Genomic DNA, 21190 nt, shown 5'->3' with positions numbered 1-21190 from the left:
CTGTGCCCCCTTGCAACTGAACACAGGCAGGTACAGGTTAACATGTTGCTACACAGGGTGACACATGAGGGAATGTATCAGTTGTTAAAGTACTGTGCTGTTAAGGGGGTAATCCCACATGCCGAGCAGAAGGGGATGTTTTTTGTTTTTACACCCAGTAATAGTGTATATTGAAAGTTGGCTCGGGGGAAAAATGAACAGCTCTGGAGCCAGGGTAAGGTAATAAAGTATTGGCAATGTACAAACTCAAGTGGTTTGCCCCCTGGGTCTGCAAGGGATGTTTAGGTGTTTTGTTTTAGCTCCACTGGAAAAACAGGAGACCCCGCACTGGTAATTATCCATTGAAGAAACCAAAAAACTTTCACAAGGGAATCTTGTCAGGATATGTGGTGGCAACAGGAGCATATTTCCCCAAGTTGGAACCACTGAGGGAAAGGGCCTGTTGTTATTTGAATTGTATTCTCAGGGTTCCCTGGGTTTATAGAGTACTCCTATATGGCTGTAACTGTCCCCAATGGAAACCCCCCTGCCTGGTATTTTCCCTGTACATGTTTTGTGGGCCCCAAGCATGTTCCTTGGAAGTGTCGCTTTTTGTTGCAAAGGGTCATGCACTGTTCGTAGCTTTGTTTGCAGCATGTTTCTTCATTCCCTGGAAAGATCCCCCCTGCAATGCAAAAAGGCTTTGTGGATCCTAGTGTCTGTAGTATATGTATTCCAGCTATTGCAACGATGTTTGTCCCCGTTCCCCGTAATGCCTGGACCTTTATATGCTACCTGGTTTGTATAGCATATATTGCCGGTAAATTCACAGGCCCACACCCCCCAAAACCCCTTTTACCTTGTTCCCCATTGGCCTTTTGGAATATGGATCACAAACAGGCATGTGAAAATTTGTAAATTCCCCCTTGGACATTTGGGAAAATGTTTATTCTTCCCGGCCATGTACCAGCAACCCTTCCCACTGGGATAAAAAACAGTGGTGCAACCACAAGCCAAAAAACCCGCACTTGAACCCGTCTGGGAATGCATGGCAGAAATAAATTACAGTACACAAAACCCGTTTATTAACAATGACAGCAAACCCAAAGGAACAGGGCATTGGGGTGTACATCCCCTACAGCGACACCCCTGGTGGCCACACAACAACAACACACAACCCAAATCTTGGGCCAAAAAGCAACTGATGCAGAAACCATGTAATTTTTTGGTACCTTTTTTTAAGGGTCCCCACCAGGTGGCAAGGTGAATCACAGGAATTTCCCGGGGCACTTGGGCCCCACATAAACCAGAACAGGCACAGGGCATGGACATATACTCAGCTTGTCCATGCCTATGGTGATTTAACCTCCCTATACATGATAGGGAAATAAGGGCTCTTGAGCATGTGGCCGGCTGGTTGACCCCGACTGGTTGGTCAACTCCCCGGAAAGTCAATGTGCTGTGAAATTACTGTGCCAAATGTGAAAAAGGGCCTGTTGTCACTGCATTGTTGAAAACTTGTTTTCCCTCCCCAAAAGGTTTTTGCGCCCTGTTCACAACAACATGTGACTTATGAGACCCGTGTATCCCCCCGAGGATGATCCTCATTCACCATTAAAATACCCCAGCGCACCCCCAAAAAAAAACAGTCATTGCCCTACCTTTTCACATGTCCCAGGGAAAAGAAGGTACAGGTACATATGTGTATTTGGCACATCCCCCCGGCCATTGCCTATGGAACAGCATGCATTTTTACACCCCAACGCTTTGGTGACAAAACCACTTTTTGGGGTTCAAAGCCATAATAACGTCAGACATAGGAGGCGCATAAGAGCACATTCTGGGAGATTTCCCTTTTGCGACTTTTGGGGCTGACATCCCCTTTTAGAGAGGGGAAAAGGACGGTGGGACTGGGCCCCAAAGGCACCATGTAATTTCACACACTTCCCCCCCACAACCCACAACTTTGCGGTTCAAACCCCCCAAAAGACACGTATGGGCCCCCCTGGACAAGGGTCTGCCAGTAAAAATTTCTCCCGTAGGGGCCCAGTTGAAAGGGAAATTTTTCCTACAGAAGCACAACCCCTCCAAAAACACTGGCTTTTTAGGTTCAAACCCCACCAACAGTTATGACTAGTGGATGCATTAACCATTATTACTGGGGTTTTTCTCCGACTTTAGGGTCTACACACATTTTAAAAATTCATTGGTGGTTCTCCTAGGCCCAAAAGGGACACCCTCAAAGAATTGCCACCCCTCATCCAACACACACATTCATTTGCGGGTTCAAACCCCACTAACTTGTTATGACATGGAACATTGCGGAATATTATTACTGGGGGTTTTGCTGTACTTTGGGGGCTACACATGGTTTAGAAAGGGAATTTTCATCCTGTAGTGTGTTCTCCTAGTTGCCAAAAGGAATTTTTTATACGAATTGCAAACTAACCCCTCCCACACACCCAATTTGAGGATTAAACCCCCCCCCTAAGATGCGGACACAAAAGGGGGCACTCAAATGGGAGGTTTTCCTTCTCCTGCTGACAAGGGGGGGACACATATGTTTAGAAAAGGGAAGTCATTGTAGTGTGTTCCCCGGCCAAAAGGGGGCATTTCCCCCACAAGAAAGAAAACCCCATAACCCCCCTCCAAACAAACTGCATTTAGGTTCAAAAATATAACTATTTTGACACTTTAGGACTTTGCAGACTGTATTCCCTTACTGGGAGGTTTTTCCTGTTACTTTTGGGTGTACACTGTGTTTAAAGGAATTTCACCTGTATGTGTTTTTTGCCAAAGGGGATTTTCTCAGTTCCAACACTAACCCCCCACAAGGGGCTTTGGGATTCAAACCCCTACCCAAATATGTTATGCACTACAGAAGCAGGCCTTTCATTACTGGGAAATTCCCCTTCTCCTCTGTCTTTAGGGTCTAATCCAGTGTTTAAAAGGGAAAAATTCATCCCGTTTGTTCCCATTGCCGGGACATTTCTTAAAATTGCACACACAAATACACACAACATTTAGGGTTCAAACCTACCTAATATGTTATGCCTGAGGGGCACATTAGCAGAGTGTATTCAATTACTGGGAGGTTTCCTCCTGCGACTTTTAGGGGGCGACATCACATGGGGAATGTCATCCTGGTTTTTCCCAAAATTTTAAAAGGGACATTTCCCCTCACAACAAATTGAAAAAAAAAAAAACCAAACCCACCAATGGGCCCGATTCAAATTTCTAAAAAATTTTTTATGACAAATTTTTGAGGGGGGATAGCAAAACTACCAATTTCATCGTTGCACTGAGATTTAAATGCTCATTTTTTCCAAGGATGTACAAAAACAAACCCATGGAATAAAATTTTCTTTGGGCACCAAATATATCAATACACCCTCGGGACCCGGGCAGGAAATGTTTATTTAAACATTTTAAAAAAAGGACCCCCGGGAACACAAAACAAACCCCGGGACCACCCAAAAAGGCCCATTTTTTGAACAACCCCAAAATTGTTAAATACCCAATTAAAAGGTTAAAAGGTCAGTTTTAAGTGGGGTTTGGGACTTCAGGCCCTTTCAAAAATTTAAATTTAAAAAGCCACTACAAAATTTTTGCCCCAAAATTCCCTTTATGGGAGAAAATTTCCCCACCACAAAGGGAAAAACAAAAAAATTGAAATGACCATTTCCCCAAAAGGGAATTTAGCCAACAGGGAACCACCTTGGAAATTTTCCATAACTTCCCCACCAATCCACCCACCCCAGGAAAGGGGGCAAAATGGGACCCCGGATTTAACAAAGCCTTTAACCTTTTGAATTTGTGGGAAAAAGCCCAAACTGGGAGGCAGGCCACCTGGCAAATTTGGGGAAAAACATTTTACAAAGGTTTAATTTCAGATCCAAATTCTGAAATGTTTTACACAAGACCCTGTTTTATGAAAACGAAAGGTGAAAGAAGGGGTATAATACATTTGCAACGTGCCCCCGGGGAGGAATTGGGCTGGCCCCCCAAATTTAAATCATTCCAACCAGTGTTGACATGAATTTTTTCCGACAAGCCAATAAAGGGCTCCCTATTTTTTTGTTAATTGACCCATTTGTGGGGGTTAATTTTCCCAAACCAATGGTGGGCTTTCAAATTAACCCCTGGGTTTACTGTGCCCCGTTTGAAAAAAGGGAAAAGAACAGGGTTTTCCCTTATTGCCCAAATTTCAAAGGGACGTAGACTTTTACTTGGGGGCAGAAAAGCAAAATCCTAACTTTTCATTCCCTAGGGAAACACCTGGGGGGGTTTTAACCCCACACCCAAAGAATTTCAGGGTGCCCAAATTGGGAAAAAAACTGGGTTTCCCAGCTTTGGCCCAAAATTTTTTGTTTTTTTGAACCTTGAAGTGGAAATTTTCATAGAGGGATCCCTTTCACAGCTTGTTCATTAAAATTTCCCCCCCAAAAACCCTTAAAGGGTTGGTTCCCGGAACACGGGAAAATTTCCAAAATTGGGGGGGCCCCGGTTTTATGGTTTTAAGGGTTTGGATGCCCTTCAGCTTATGGCATTTTTGCCCCATTCCCATTTACAAAAGGTGAAGATTGGATTCCAAATTTTTTAATCGCCCCCCAATTTTTTTTGTTTAACCAACCAAATCTCAATTTTATTTTTTTTTGGGTTTTGTTGGGAGTTCCCAACGGGGTTTTTTTCAAAAAAAAGGGAAAAACCCTCGGGTTTATGGGATTTTGGCAACGTTTTCAACATTTTCCTTTTTTATCCAACATGAGACTTAAATGGGTTCAATTTATTGTCCCCGAAAAGGGGGTTGCCTATCACCCTTTTTAAATTTTCAAAATGAGGGAAAAAAGCCCCCACCCGTTGTCCCCTACCCTTTGGGCCCTTTGTTTTGAAAAATTTAAAACTTGTTCCCTTTGGATTTTTCCAAACAAGGGGTCCCCGGAAACCGCGTGGGGGCCCTTTTTTTTTTAATCTGCAATGTTTCCCAACCCGGGCTTTTTCAACCCTTTCATGGGGGAAATTTGGCCCGGGGGGATAAAAAGAACCAGGGAAAACCTTTTAATCCACTCTTTCAATTCCCCAAGGGGAAAAAGGGGTCTCAAACTGTTTGGGAGTTACTTAAAGAAAGGGGGGCTTTGGGGGTTTATTCCGGACAGCTTTCCTTTTAAATGCAAACCAGGCCCGTTAACACCCCCAAACAACACTGTTAGAAAACCAGGGCAGCTTTTGGACATTCCTGGGTGGGCCCTTGGCAGGTGTACTTCCCCTTTGGGTTTTTAAAATCAAAGGCAAACATTTTGGCCCGCAACTCATACCCTGGGAAATTTTGGGAACCCTTTGGGGGGTTTGCTCACCCAAGGGCATTGAGGGTTTTTTAATGAGGAAAAATTCTAAAACAAGCCTCCTCAGGAAAACCCTTTGATTATTTAGGGTTTTGTAAAAATACCCAAAGGTCCAAGGCATACTGGTTCCCCGGGCTTTAAAGAAAAAAAAAAAAAAAAAAAAAAAAAAACCCGAGGTTGGTTTTGGTTTAAACCCCCCTTGCCCAAAGGGTTTAATATTTAAAAAGGCCATTTAAAGGAAAATTTTTACTTTTACCTGGCCCCTGTTCTGGGCTAAACAAGTGAACCCCAAATTCCCCCAGGGTTTTATTTTTTTAATCACCCTTTTTTGTCCCCAGGTCTTTTTTTCATTAACCCATGGGGTTTTAAAGAAACTTAAATGGGGTTTTAAACACCCTTATGTTGGTTTAATTTTTTTTGGCCCCCCACATTTGTAATAATTCCCCCCCCAGGGGTTTTGGGCCCCTTTTTAACACTTTTTTCCCTTGCAAATTTTTAAAGCTTGCTAACATGGCTATGGCACCAGTTGTCTGTTTCTATGTGGCCCTTTTGTGGGATGCTTGTGTCAGCTGGAGGGTCAGATATGGTGGCCAGTTTGTAGTCCTCTGCAAACATGTTCAGACACAGTCCTTCCATGTTGGCCTGTAGCTATGGGACATATACCAAACAAGGGAGGTCCCAGGACCAAGCCTTGTGGGATGCCAGTTATATCTGGTTTGTAGTCTGACATGGCTGCAGCATGTCTGACCATGTCAGTTCTGTCCTTGGTCTGGTTTGCAACCCCTCTACTGACATAGGGGTTTATATTTAAGCTGGTGAGCTTATCTATAATGAACACGTGGGGTATTGTATGGAAGCCTTTGCAAGGTCCAGCTACGCTGTGTGGACCACGTTGCCCTCATCAGTGACTTTAATGACTGTTTCAAATGAGTCAAACATGTTTAAGGGGCAGGATCTGCCGTTAAGAAAGCCACACTGGGTAGGGTCCGTTGTCAGTAGGTCCCCAATATCTTTATGTCTGCGGTACATGCTGATCCTTTCCATAGCTGTGCAGACCAAGCTTGTCAGGATTCTGGGGTGGTAGTTTGCAGTATCCATTCAGGCAACACCTTTGTTGAGAAGGACCAATGTTGTTGTACACTGCTCTTTGGGTACATATCCTGTGGTAAGGCTGACATTGAGCAGTAGTGTGATTTGGCATTCCATTCTTCTTGGAGTCCATGTTGGACTCAGCCCAGGACACCATCTCATACCATTGCTGCTGTGTGTTTTGCTTTGTAGATGTTGGCTGTTACCTCAGCATCTGCAATGTCAGGGGGCCAGCAGTCTGCTGGGATAGATATTTTGCATTCTGGGGGTTGCACTGCACATGTCAGGTTGGCAATATGTGTGTGTGTTTGTTATGTTGTTTGTAATATTTGAGTGATTCAGAGCATATCTGTGAATTCCCAACAAGGTTCCTACCATCAGTTAAGAAAGCCTTGTGATTATCCTTAGTGTCCTGTACAATTTGTATCTTCATAGATTCATAGGTTCATACTAGGCTATCCACCCTAGGGCATTTATAAGCCTAGCCAGAGTGTGTGTGGCTTTCACCACCCCTTGCTATGTGAATATTATGGCCATTTATGATTTACTTTACTGTGCCTCTGTCTGCTCGTGACACAGTGAAGACCCCAGTGTACATCTACGATCATCCATCCACTTGGCAAGATTCCTGTTGAAGAGTGTCAGTGAGGGGCTCTGCCTAACATGGAGTGGGATTCTGTTCCAGGGTGTAGGGAGCATCTGGGTTATGTATCTGTCCCTCCAGCACATCCTATTTCATTATGTGCTGAGGTTGACATCTCTCACTCTCACAACTCCGAAGGCTTTGGGTTTTCTGGGGTGGAGCCTGTCCATTACTCCTGTGTTGGACATGGCCTTGTACAACAGGCATACAATGCCTCTGAGTAGGCAGTATGTGACTGCATTCAGCTGGGGTGTCTACAGCCAGGCAGCATATGACATATATTTGAGACCCTTTATCCTCTTGGTGAGGTACCTTTGAGGTCTTTCTAACTGCTGCAGGTGTCAGGTAAGGTACATCCCAAATGAGGCATTGTACTAGATTATGGGTCTGATAAGAGGACAGTATAGGGGCACAATGACCTCTGTTGACGTAGATGTGAATCCTTTCATGATACGGTGCCCAATATAGACAGTCTTCCTAGCCACATTGGCAATGTGAGTGTCACATAACAGGTTACTGTCCACTTGTGTCCCTAGGTCCCTGATTACTCCTTCCATGCATAATGGTTTACCACCTATGTGATAATTTGTGAGTACCTTGTTTGGTATTTGGTGAGACATTCATACTGTCCAGTGTCTTCAGGGCGGCTGGGTGGGGTTCCTGAGTGTGAGAGTGTGGTCTGTAGCATGCTACAGACTGTACAGCAGTTTTGCCTATGGTTAGTTGCACATGGGTGGTCTCCGATGCTTCGTGCATTGTCAGTTACCTGGACGTATGGGTGTCTGTGCTGAATATGGATACTCCCCCTCCTTTTATGTTTTGGTCGAGGTTTTGGGGCCATAACGCATGGTATGAGGTATAACCTGGTAGTGCTGGTGTGCTGTCAGGAGGCTTGCTGCAGGTTTCTGTCACTGCACGGACATCAATGTTCTCCATACTGGGAAGGGCCTCAGGAGCATGCATATTGAGGTTTACACATCTGGCATTGGTCAGCATTACCCTTATGTTTCTTTCCACTTATGTTTTCTAGGGTGGTGGGTTAGTCTTTTCAGCCTTGCCTACGAAAGGCTCTATGGAGGTGGCAAAAGCCTTATCCAATATCCAGACGCCCAGGGTTAACAGGTGCGAGCCATCCCTGGAACAGCAGCTGGGCTTGTGAAGCATGACATCCCAAGCAGACAGACATTGGATCCCCTTGGAATGACACCAGTAATTGTGCCACTTGTTAAAGCTGATCATTCTGTGTTTGTACTGTGGCATCATTCTTGGTGAGGGTAGGATGCTGCAAACGGTCAGTGTCATACTGGCCTGGACTACATAATCAGAGAGCTCATCTATGTCTCTTTTCATGTAGTTCGGGGAGGTCCATCTCAGGTCATTCACGCCAGCATGGACAATGACTGCATCATATTTCTACTTGCTTTGGGGTGACCTGCATACTTGTGTTATGTGGCGGATTGTAGCAGCCTACAGGCAGCTTACTGTACCCTTTCCCTTGTTCAGTCTGGTGAGTGGGACAGCAGTGTGTCTGACTATGGAATCACCTATTACAACTGTATCAGGCATGTTGTTTCTCCTTCTGGCCTGTGACTGTTTGGCACACCAGCTTTGTGTACTATGTGTTGCATGTGCTATGTTTGGAGGCTGTGGTTGCTTGGGTGTCTGCTTTGGAGGCCTCTGTTGATGTGGTGTGTTTGTAATTAGGGCCTCCAGGAATGTTTTTCTGTGTTTATGTCTTTGGTTTGCAGTTGTGATAGGTCTATGTGGGACTGGGTTTGTGGTGTGTGTGGTTACCTTCTCCTCCTGACTAGTTTTGACAGTACTGAGTTGAGGGAGCTCAGCCTCCGGTTTGGATAAATGGTTGCATCTCTCACATATATTTGTATTTCTTGGGGGGAGTTGAGGGTTGTCTGTGTACTTGGGGCAGGTGTAACACTGCCTCAAGATTCACAGATTCAACTTGTTGTAGCTGGCCTTAGTGGATTGTATGTGTGGACATATTTTATTGCCATACTACTGATCAGTGATTACTTCCTTTTTAATGTTTGCTCTGTCATGTAGTAGCTTCCTCATTCTCTTGCATGGTTTGGTAATGGCTGGAGTCCACCATGCCAGATGCCTGCGTGTATGGCATTGTGTCTTGGTTTTATTTGGGATTGCATAATCCAAGCATTCCTGGCAGTGTTCATGGAATGCCTGTATAACAGGTTCTGAGGTGTGGCCCATATTTTGCACCTGCACAGGGCCTTTAATGGATTCCACATCAGTTTGGAGGACTGCAACTTTTGCTTTACACATGTTTTTCACTGTGGTTTTCTGGCCAGGGTCTGTGGTCAGGATGTGTATATCCAGTGTGATTACTCTATGGTCTGGTCTTACCAGTGAGGGATACACTTCTCATCTTGCCATCCAGTACCCATGTTGATGATTATCACATCCAGTATGCTTACCCCTCTTGTGGGAGTGGTACGTTGTTCCTGGGCATTTTGGTTTATGGATTCTAGGAACTTTTGTCCAACAGTGTTGGAGCTAGTATAATGCTCCCAGTCTATGTCTGGGTATTTTCAGTCACCCAATATAATGTGGTTTGGAGGGCTTGATATATTCATGTATTCCAACATAGGCCAAGTGCAGTTCCTGGTGTTAGGATGGTAGTCTGTAGCAGGCTATAAACTGGGAGGCAGTTTTAGCCACTGTTACCTGACCATGGCTAGTCCATGCTGCTTCTTGTTGTGGTGCCAACATGGGGGTGTGGTTATCCTTGACAATTATTGCTAGTCACCCTCCTTTTGTAGCTTGTTCCATGTTTTGAGGCTGTACAGCACAGTATGAGGTATAACCTGGTAGTGTTAGGGTGCTGTTGTGAGCCTTGACTCAGTTTTTATGTTACAGAACAGATATCAACATTCTCCATACTGGGGGAGTTTAGACTGCATGCATCTTGCTGTTTAGACTTCTGGCATTGGGTAGCGTTACATCTAGCTTCTTATCCCTTGTGATACCTATGGAGGTGGGTTTGTGTTTTGAGCCTTACCTTTTCAGGCACGCTGTGGGTAACAACAGCCTTTGTCAGTATCCATAAGGCCTGGACTGATAGGTGCACGCCACCCCTAGCAGGTAGAGCATCATGTCATGCTCAGCATGTCATCCCAGGCTGGCACACATTGGATACCCTTTGACTAACTGCAATACTTCAGCCAATTATTGCAGTTGATCATCTCATTGTCATATTGTGGCATCATGCTTGGTGAGTGTAGGATGTTAGTCAGGGTCATCAAGTGTGCATATACTACATGGTGTTACATTGCTTAACACATGGCATTCATGCCTCAGGTGGTGCTGCATGGCTGCCTCTGTCGGATGCACATACTACACTACCTGTACATGTTTGAGAGCAGGTTATGTCATTTTAGGCATCCCTGTTATTATATGAGTGAGTCAGAGAGGGGTATCATTCCCAGGGTTCCTACTGAGCCAGTGTATGTGCCATGCATTGCCTCTTTGCCAAGGCCAGGGCATACTGGGCATGCCTCCTTCTGCCTACTGGGGCAGGCTCAGGTTGTTCCTCCTCTGAGTCACGCTGCCTGTGATGTCCTTGGCAATGATGGAGGGCTGTTTGGCCCGGCCCTATGCTGGTCCTGCTGCAGCTGTTTTCGCAAGATCATATTATGTAGCATAGCACATACCATGACAATTTGGGTACATTTAGTTGGTGAGTACTGCAAGGCTCCACCAGATGTGTCCAGACACCGGAACCGTGACTTGAGCAGCCCAAACACACGCTCTATTACATTACGTGTTTGTGCGTGTGCCTCATTATGGCATTCCTGTTCAGGTGTGTGTGCATTTCTGATGGGTGCCATCAGCCACGGCTCCAGTGCATAACCTGCATCCCCCACTAGGTGTCCATGTGGGATGTCCCCATTAGCAAATGTCTGGTACAGCTGCGTCAAATGCCAGATATGAGAATCATGGTAGCTCCCAGGGCAGCCAGCACACACATTCATTATTATACCCTGGGCATCACACATGACCTGGCAGTTGATGGAGGGGAAGCCCTTGCGGTTAATGTAAGCCCTACCCTGCTCACCGGCTGGTGCTTTGATGTGTATGTGCGTGCAGTCTATTGCACCCACTACCTCAGGCTATTCCGCTATTTGCTGGAAGAGACACATATTGCTGGCCAATACCTCACGGGCATTGGGGAAATATACATACATATGGCATCCAGGAACTGGTGCAGTACCCTGGTGGCTGATGCCTGTGATATCCCCATCATATCACCAGTTGGTCTCTGGAAGGTACCTGTTGCTAGTATTCTTAGGCCAACACATACCTTGGTTTCCACTGGGATGGGTTCCCCTCTGTTGGTTCTGTGTGTGAGGCGTGGCCTGCACAGCTCGACAATTTGCTGCAGGAGGTCTCTGTCCACTCTATAGCGCTCCACTATCTCCAGCTCATGTAACCCGTGGTAGGTGACCCTGGGCCTGTACACTCTTCTCCGTCTCCTCACTGTGGGTTGTCTGGCACCATTTGCATTGTCACCACCCTCAGCAAGTAGCCTATGTCTCCTTATGACAGCTATGGCAGCCCCTAGCATTTCTGCTCTGAGTTCAGCTTTTTCAGTTTTCACTTCTAATAGCGTACTCCTGTCTTGCAGTGTCTCTTGAGAGAAACATCCTGCACTGCTGTTTGCAGAGTTTTAAGTGCTTGGCTGAGCTACTATTCTGCCTGTGTAATTGCCTGCTTCTAATTGTTTTCACCTGCTAGCTCCAGCAGTATTCCCTGTTAGCTTCCTACTAATTCTGTTGCTTCCTGTTTCCTTTCTGTTTCCTCAGGGGGGAGCAACGCGCATACGAGCAGAAACACGCTCACAGTGGCTTACACGCGCGCACACATGCTTACACGGTTTAGAATCTTGTTTTTCGGGTTAAAACGCGCGCACACCAGCGCAAACAGTCTTAGAAGTCTGCCAACACACTCCCACATGCTCAGTCTGCCTTACACGCGCACACACTGCCCTACTCGCGCCTCATGGCACTGCGCTTGCATGCCAGCAAGAAACGTTGGTGTAAGCAACAGTGTACACCTTCCATTTCTTGACTTTCCCATGCTTATCTTGTGGCACTCCTCTTTCCATGATATGTTTCTGACATCTGTCATGTAACACTGGCCTCCAATGAACTGCATTTCTTTCTGCCATTCCCCCCTGTGATGTCACCTAGCTCCTACTCTATTCCTCCCCCTTTTGTATCTCTTACACTACTCAGAATGTGCTCATTTGCTATGTGACAGTGGAATTCAGTATCCTAACACTCATTTACATCAGATTGCCTACTAATGCTTAGTTACATGTCTTAGACTCAGCTTCCCCCCTTAGCAACCACTAAACGATGGCCATGTTGTTTTTGGTCTGCTGGTCCCTGCATTGTAAATCCATGTATTGCATAAAACCCACATTTGTGGGTTTATAACCTTCATTTTTATGTTTTATATAGCGCAGCCCATTTGCGCGGGGCTGCACTGCGTTTAAACTTATTTATTTCTTATATTTGCATCGGGGTACCTTGCCAATGGCCACATATTTGGCCATTGGCATGCTGCCTGACACATATGCACCCTTTATTTGGAGCTGACATGGCTCCATTGTGTTTTTTTGCAGAAACGTACTCAGTTGTCAACTGAGTACATTTCTGCAGCTAAAACGGCTCTTACATGGGCTGCTTTGGGCTTCCTGGATCGCTAATCTACCTCATTTGCATGCCTTTCGGCTGCAAGTGAGGTGATTTGCATATCCAAGCCCACTCCGTGTAAGAGACGTTTTAGCTGGGCTGCTCCTGGATCGCGAGGGCTGCATGGAGTCTTACACTACTCTTCGACTCTGTGCAAGCCTTCGTGAATCCTGCCCACAGTGTTGGACACAGGACTATGAGAGAAGCCTGTTTATTAAGAAAGAGCATAAGCATTTAAAATAATGTGTAAAGGTAACATTGATAAAGAAAAAAAAAAAAAAAAATATATATATATATATATAAAAAGCGAGACCTGAGAAGAAAGGAGACAGAGAAGAGTTTAGTAAGCCTTTAAGGAGGTAGATGCTGAGTAGGAAATATATTGGGGCTACCTAACTAGTGTAATGGGGTGACAGGAAGGGACACCTAAGTTATTGTGTAGAAAAGAGAAACAAAAGGGTCAGAAAGGCCACAGAGACAGAAACTACAAAATACAAGAGAAGCATTGGCTGTACTAATCATCTGCACAAGATTACCCTTACAGAATGCAAGGAAGAATGTCAACACTGGAGTGGAAAAGATAATGTGTGTGTGTGTGTGTGTGTGTGTGTGTGTGTTTAAAAATTATTTCTATGTTGTTTGAGTTGGGCTCTATGAATTTTGACTCTGAAATGTAATGTTTGACATATTAAAAGTATTCACTTTACTAGGCTTAAGTTTTGTAATTGATGTGTATCCACTAAAACACAGAAGGGGTCTTCACTGGTGATAACTCAAAGCTAACCTACCTGATTTTGCAGAAAGCCAATACATACTATGTGTGTGTTATTTTATAAAATATGTTCCAGTCTGACGTTACTGACAGTTCTCACGTTTTCTTTGTCCCTCCTAACATTTTACTGTAAATATGAACATATCTAATACAGCAAGCATTCAGTTTCACTTCAGCATTAGCCATGAAGGGGCATAGCTACCCTTGCTGGTTTGGTATGGCCAGATTTCACAGTGTCAGAAATGCTTGTTTTAACCTGAAACAGATAATGTAACACTGTTATGTTCATTTTCAGTTTCATTACCTGAAATGCTCTGATATTTACTGAAGACTGACTCCACATAATCCCACTTCAGAAAACTGCAGCCTGTATTGGGCTGGGCAAAAACGACATAGAGGTCTTCATTGAAGGTGTATACTTCTGCTGAAATGGACTGGAAAGGCAGAGTCTGGTATAATGCAAAATCTGCAAAGAACAAATAATTTAAACACGTCGGTGACAATAAATACTATATATAGAGAGCATATTACTAGTTGTGGGCACAGACCATGCAGAAAACAAGATCAGTAACACTGCACAGTTTATTGATATTAATTATCTATGTTTGATGAATATAAACATTCTTGGAGAAATTTTTATTGTGTAGCAGTTTTAAGTAGTCATATCAAAACAGCATTCACATTCAACAGGTTTAATGTTCCAATTTATAAAAACACTGTTTATGACCCTTTTGCCAGAATTATTTTTTGTTATAGATGGGAATGAGTCTTAATTCTACACAATTCTGTTTTTATGGGCAACATCCAAATAATTTGTTTCTTTGAATCACTGATCTGAAGTTTGTATTAGTTGCTAATCTACTGTTTCTCTCTTTTTTTAATTTCTCCAAGTCTTTTGGGTTTCTAATACCATGACGGGCATGGACCCCATTCCTAAGTCAAACTACAATTAAAGTTCATCATATTAGTATTGTTTCAATCTTTGATGTCAGCTAGAAGTGCTCTTCGCAGCACCAGCAATATGTCCATAATGACTCCTCCTGCAATTTGTACGAAATTACATGTATTGGTAACATATCTAAATACGGATGTAGATTATTTTATTGCTCGTGCTACTATTGGAACTGTCTTGGTATCTTTCTTCAACACTGCTCCCATTTCTGCCTACAAATTCTGATATTTTATGACTTTATGTCTCTCTGTACGCAAGACATTGTAGTCACCGACTGTAGCAATTTCATTGATCAATGCTACTTTTATCTTCTTTTTATGGACCCCTTATCTGGTTTTCTCGCATCTGTCTTTTGAACTGTTGGTAATAGGTGATCCCATGTGATGTAGGCTTCATCATTTTCTATGATGCTTTGTGGCTCATGTTTCCAGTGTTTTTCAGCCACTTCAATAACAATGTTTGCACAACCCCCAGTGAAACAATCTTACCACTGTATACTGAAAGACATAATAATCTTGCCACATTATTATGCCTTTCAGTATACAGTCCTTCTACCATTAGTATGTTACAACCAGCAACAAGGTGTGCCACTGTTTCCAATTCTGTTTTACAAAGCCTACGTTTGTCTGTTTCTCTCACATGTTCAATAAACCAACGTGTATGTAGCCCACTATATTGGGCCGCCAATATTAACCTTTCATCTTTTGGTTTGAATTCACCTCTCCTTAACCATTCCTGCATTCAATCCTCACCATCATGAGGTTGTTCAAGGAGTTTTCTGTACTTGCAACTATATTTCTGCATCTTCCGCATTTCTTGCCTTCTCATCTGATCCTTCACCTTATATTCTTTCTTTTGTTTTTTGGCCCATTCAGTTGCTCCCTGATTTTTATCTACTTCTGGTTTGATTTCCATTCACGCTTGAAGCCAATATGCTTCTGCTAGACTAAGCAGGGAAGTTGTCTTAGATTTATTCTCCTCATATTTCAAAACTTTCACTACGTTTGGGTCTTGTGAGGTCAGCAGATGTGTGCAGTCCCACAACTGCAAATCTATACATGTAATCAATTTCAAGGAGGCCTATACCTCATTCGGAACGGGGAATATATAATCTTGGTATGCATCGATTTTTATAAATCATTTGATGAGCATGAAGCATTCTTCTTGTTTTCTTATCTAATCTATCCAACACCTTTTGGGGCCAGTCAATCACTCCAAAGTGTAAGTTAGGACAGGAAGAGCAAACTGGTTTATAGCTTGCATTTTGTTACTAGATATCAAAGTTGTTTTCAGAATTCATTTAAGTCTTCTAAAATATTCCTTACTAAGTTTTATTCAAATTTGTTCATGTTTTATTGTTGATCGTTCAATTCCCAAATATTTATACACTGCTCTTGCATAAGTTATTTTATATCATATTCTTGTCCCAAATTGATGTTTTCTTGGTGCTGCAGCGTTCCTGCTTTAAATGTTGCTTTTGCACATTTATTAAAACCAAATTACATTCTTATATCATATGAAAAAGTTTTGATTACTTGCAGTTGTGCGTTCAGTTTCTCATCTGATGAGCTATATAGTTTTAAATCATCGACAAAGAGAAGATGAAAAGTCTTTACACTTTGTTGTTTTCTAGGAGCCAAATTAGAGCCATAGCCTAATATGTTAAGTGGACAGCTTAATGCTCTGTTTAGAGACAATAATGCAACTAAAAATCTCAGTTTATACAAAAATCCAGTATTTATCTCCTGCAGTTTCCATATATATGGATATTAAGAGGGGAGGTAAAAAAACTGGCTGAGATGGCACTGAGACAACAGATTTAGCTGACATAAAATGTCAGAGCCCTCAAAAACACACCCTTCTTGATCAGGTAGCAAATTACTGAAAAAAAAAAAGATTTTTCATCTCCTAGCACTGTTTGCTATAATTAAATTTCCTAATTTGAAAAGTCACTGTCTCTTTCTATATAGTTTCTCGGTCTTAAGGATAGCTGGTTTGATTTTTCTTCATGGCAGGACTGTGTTCTGTTTATTGGTAAGCGTGCCTTTCCACGACAAACGAGGTTCAAGGATTCAAAAAGTGCATGGCCTGCGGCTACAGGATTCCACCACAGGACTGGCACTCCCTCTGTGTCTACTGCCTGGGAGCATCTCATCTAGAAGTTGAATGTGAGTCTTGTGGCTTATTTGGTATGATGCCCCTACAGAGACATAGGGGCAAAACAGTAACAAAAGGCCTTATCTCTGCCCAACCAGGTGTATCTACCCAGTCTTCAGCCTCCACTTCTATTCCTTCTGTGTCCCCAGATAAACTTGGGGAATAACCAACGCAAAAAGGGAAAAAGATAAAAAAAAAAACTTTTTCTAAGCTTGTTTCCTGCCTTTCCTGTGGGTAGTCTAACCTGGATATAGATTTGCTGTGTCCAGGACTATTTGTAGGCTTCTAGGCCCCCAAGCCTTTCTGTATTGGAGGTATGCCTTCTAGCTTAATTTTGTTTCTTAGAACTAGTCAGTTTTTTGTTTCAGCACTTGTTCAGAACTTAATGTAAGCAATAAATAAGCTACAAATTACTACAGCACTCAACTTTCCTCACTGTCTAGAGGAAAACAGTTTCTAGTACTTAACAAAGCACCTATCCAGGCATGTCTAAGGGTCAGCCCCCGGTGTTTTCTCCTGTCTACCTGATGAATCTGGGCATCTTGGGGCAATGCAGTAATGGTCTCATGTACACAGACAACCTCCTACCACCCAACACTACAACCTGTGAGAGATGCACTTATATAGCCAAACTGGAAGCAAAGCTCTTTTCACCCAAGACTGGACTAGACAGTCAAGAGGAGAAGTTAAACACTTGCACCACACCACACTCAGCACATAGTCCCTCAAAACCTACACCACCAAAACACACACATAGAAACACAAAACACACACCTACATTCGCGGAGGCTCTCAGTAAAAACCTGCGCAAGCAACAGGGACCTCAAAAGTAGAAACACAAGCAACCTCCACCCCCCAACACAACCCAAATGACACATAGCCCACAAACTCAGTGTGCCACTCAACCACAGCCCATAAGGCATAACAACGTACCCAACACTCTAGTCATAGGTGACTCTATAGTCAGGCACACTGATGTTCCACTCACCAGGCTAAACAAGTAGAAAGTTACTGTCAGCTGCCTGTCGGGTGCCAGGATCCACCACATAATGCATGCACTCAGGTCACTCCACAACAAGTACAAATATGACTCTGTCATTGTCCATGTTGGTGTGAATGAACTGAGATGTACTTCCTTGGACTATATGAAAAGGGACATGGAGGAGCTGTCCGATCTTGTAGCCCAGGCAGGTATGACCCTAGCCCTGAGTAGCATCCTGCAATCTCCCAGAATGATACCACAGTACAAGGACAAAATTATTGACTTCAACAATTGGCTAAGCTTCTGGTGTCATTCTAAGGGGATCCAGTATCTGTCTGTCTGGGATGACATGATCGACAAGCCATGATGCTTTGCCAGAGATGGCCTGCACCTGTCGCCCCTGAGATTCTGGATACTGGCTAAGGCTCTTGCCACCCCTATAGTGCCTTTTTTAGGCAAGGTTCAAATGACAAATTCACCACCCTAACAGGTACAGGCAAGAAGAATCTGAGGGTATTGCTACTCAATGCTAGAAGTCTAAACCTCAAAATGCACTCTCTCGAGGCACTCCTTAAAATGGAGAACATCGACATCTGTGCAGTGACAGAGACCTGGTTCAAGGCTCCAGAGAGTACCCCTGCAATACAAGGCTATAATACCACACCTTTCAGCCACCTAACCTGGACCGAAACACTAAAGGCGGAGGCGTGTCCATATTCATTAAGGATATCCACACCTCCAGGCTAGTTGCTCAGCATAATGCATCCGAAATTATCCAAGTGCAACTAACTCTGGGCAAGACCGCAATCCAAATTGTAGCTTGCTACAGATCCCCCACCATGTCCCAGGATTCACAATCCTCATTTCTTAATACACTGGAAAATATTAGGGTACAACCTAACACCCTAATAATGGGCGATTTCAACTACCCTACCATTAACTGGGAAAACTACTCATGTACCAACTCTTGTGCTCAACGTTTTCTGGAATTCATAAATTCCAATGCCATGGATCAACTTATCCACACCCCCACCAGGGGCAGCAATATCCTAGACTTGGTTATTACCAACATGGGCAACCGGTGCTCCACACCAGAGGTCAATTCCTCATTGGTCAGATCCGACCATAAGCTAATCACCCTAGACATCCACATCCCTCCCCCACCCCCCATTAGGGAAACCACAGTAAAAAATTTCTCCAAAGCCAACTTCACACTTCTTAAGACAGAAGTGGCAAACTTCATGACACCCATGCTGATGGACAATAGAGGTATGACTGCTGAATCCTACACAAATGCACTTTATAAGCACTTACATGAGTGCATGGATCGTGCAATCCCTAACAAAACCAAGATGCTATCCTCCAAAAAAAGGAAGTCAAGCTGGTGGTCCCCTGCCATAAACAAATTCTACAACAGAAGAAAGAAACTGTTGCAAAAAAGAGTAAAATCCCATGATTGGAGGAACTCCCTGGTCAGCTTCAGTAAGAAGCTGAGATCCCTTGTAAAATCCTCCAAAGCTAGTTATGAAAACAAAATCACCACTGACTCTAAAGACAACCACAAAGCATTCTATAGCTATGTCAAGAATCTCAATGGCAACACTCAGATCTGCTCTGAGTTACAGCACAATGGCACTAAATATACAGAACCAACGGATATTGCCAACATCCTGGCAGACAGGTTCAGTGCTAACTTTACCCCTCTGTCATCCCCTAAAGGGCCCATCTCTATACCAGAAGAATGCAAAGTTCCTGTAATCACGGCTGCACAGGTAAAAAACACACTATCCAAAGCCAAGAACACAGCATCCATGGGACTTGACAATATCCCAGGCTGTGTTCTACATGAACTACAGAATGAACTGGCACCCCACCTAAGTACCATGTTCAATCATAGCCTCACCTCAGGCTATGTGACCACTGAAAGGCGCACAGCGACAGTTATCCCATTCCACAAAGGGGAGCCACCACAGACCCCGGAAACTACCACCCATTAGCCTAACGAGCCTGGTCTGCAAGGCTATGGAGCGTATCATCATGGAACTTATAAACAATGACATTGGTAATCTCCAAACTCAGGACCCCAACCAGTTCGGGTTTGTAAAAGGCAGATCATGTCTCCTAAACCTGATAGACTTCTTTGAAGCAGTCACAAAGCCGTAGATGAGGGTAAGGTGGTTCACACAGCCTATCTAGATCTCGCCAAGGCTTTTGACACCATCCCCCACTCTGGAATTATAGATAAACTCACTAAACTAGGTATAAATCCCTATGTCACAAGATGGGTTGCCAACTGGCTCACTGACAGAACCCACACTGTGAAAGTAGCAGACTCCAAATCCAGCTTCAGACCAGTGACAAGTGGAGTACCACAGGGTTCAGTCCTAGGTCCTCTCCTGTTTGGTATCTACTTCTCTAAAGTACAGGCCAACACAGAAGGTCTTTGGCTAATGAAGTTTGCAGATGACTGCAAACTAGGAGCCATAATCAAAACTCCAAAAGATGTGGACATCCTACAAAAGGGCTTTGCTGAGACAGATGCCTGGTGTCAAAGCCATGGCCTCAAGCTCAATACCAAAAAGTGCATTATCATTCCTTTTGGTAAAAACTCAGTATCCATGAACTACCACACAGGTGGTAGTCTACTTAACACCGAAAGTGTGATAAGAGACCTTGGGACACAGGTGGACAGTAGTCTCTCCTTTGATAATCACATCGCCACAGTAGTCAGGAAATCCTTCTATGTGGCACACCTCATCACAAAAGGTTTCTCATCCAGGAAAAAAGAGGTCATTGTTCCCCTCTACTTGTCACTCATTAGACCCATTATAGAGTACAATGCCCCTTTTGGTATGTACCTCACAAGACATCTACAACAACTGGAAAGGCCACAGAAATACCTCACAAAGAGGATTACCGGCCTCAAGAGATGCCCTGTGCAGACCGTCTCAAAACACTGCAGCTTTACTCTGTTGCATATCGCCTACTCAGAGGTGATCTCTGCCTAACACACAAAGCTATGTCAAACCCAGAGCTTTTAGACATGCTCCACTTAAAGAAATCCCAATCCCTACAAGCTACATGCTCTAGGGACCTAAACCTCATCACCACAATAAACAGAACATGCTGGAGGGATAGATTCCTGTCCCAGACACTTGCCATACTCTGGAACAAACTACCTATCTATATCAAACAAAGCTCCTCATTAGCACTCTTCAAGAAAAATCTTGATGATTGGATGGGAGATAGGAAATTCACCCCGGGGATCACTTCTGTGGCTCTGCTCGGCAGTGGCACAGGAAAATAATTTTCTTGGGTGGCGAAAGCCAGGGTACCTTTGGCTAGGCTTATATAGACCCTAGGGCCAATAGCCTAGTACCTACCTATGAACCTATAAACATAAGAAAAAGGGTCACACAAGACCAGAAAATGTTCTCCAGTCCCATCAGAACCCTGGAGTCCAGCACCAAAAATTTCTAGACAAATGGATCTGACTCCTCCTCCTCAATTCTCACTGAATCAAGTAAGCCCTCTGCACCATT

General features: G+C 43.8%; 1 protein-coding gene across 1 annotated transcript in view; it reads right to left on the bottom strand.

Annotated features, from left to right (window-relative positions):
• The window catches only part of LGI3 (leucine rich repeat LGI family member 3), a 480821-nt gene that overhangs the window by 105488 nt on the left and 354143 nt on the right, over positions 1-21190 (bottom strand). Inside the window, exon 7 of the mRNA XM_044082968.1 lies at positions 13862-14023. Coding sequence (XP_043938903.1) covers positions 13862-14023 — 162 coding nt within the window. The remainder of the gene's footprint in view (positions 1-13861; positions 14024-21190) is intronic.

This window comes from Protopterus annectens, chromosome 9.part0, assembly GCF_019279795.1.
Source record: "Protopterus annectens isolate FY-2018-M chromosome 9.part0, PAN1.0, whole genome shotgun sequence".
NCBI classification, from domain to species: Eukaryota; Metazoa; Chordata; order Ceratodontiformes; family Protopteridae; genus Protopterus; species Protopterus annectens.
This window is presented reverse-complemented; position numbering and strand designations above follow the sequence as displayed.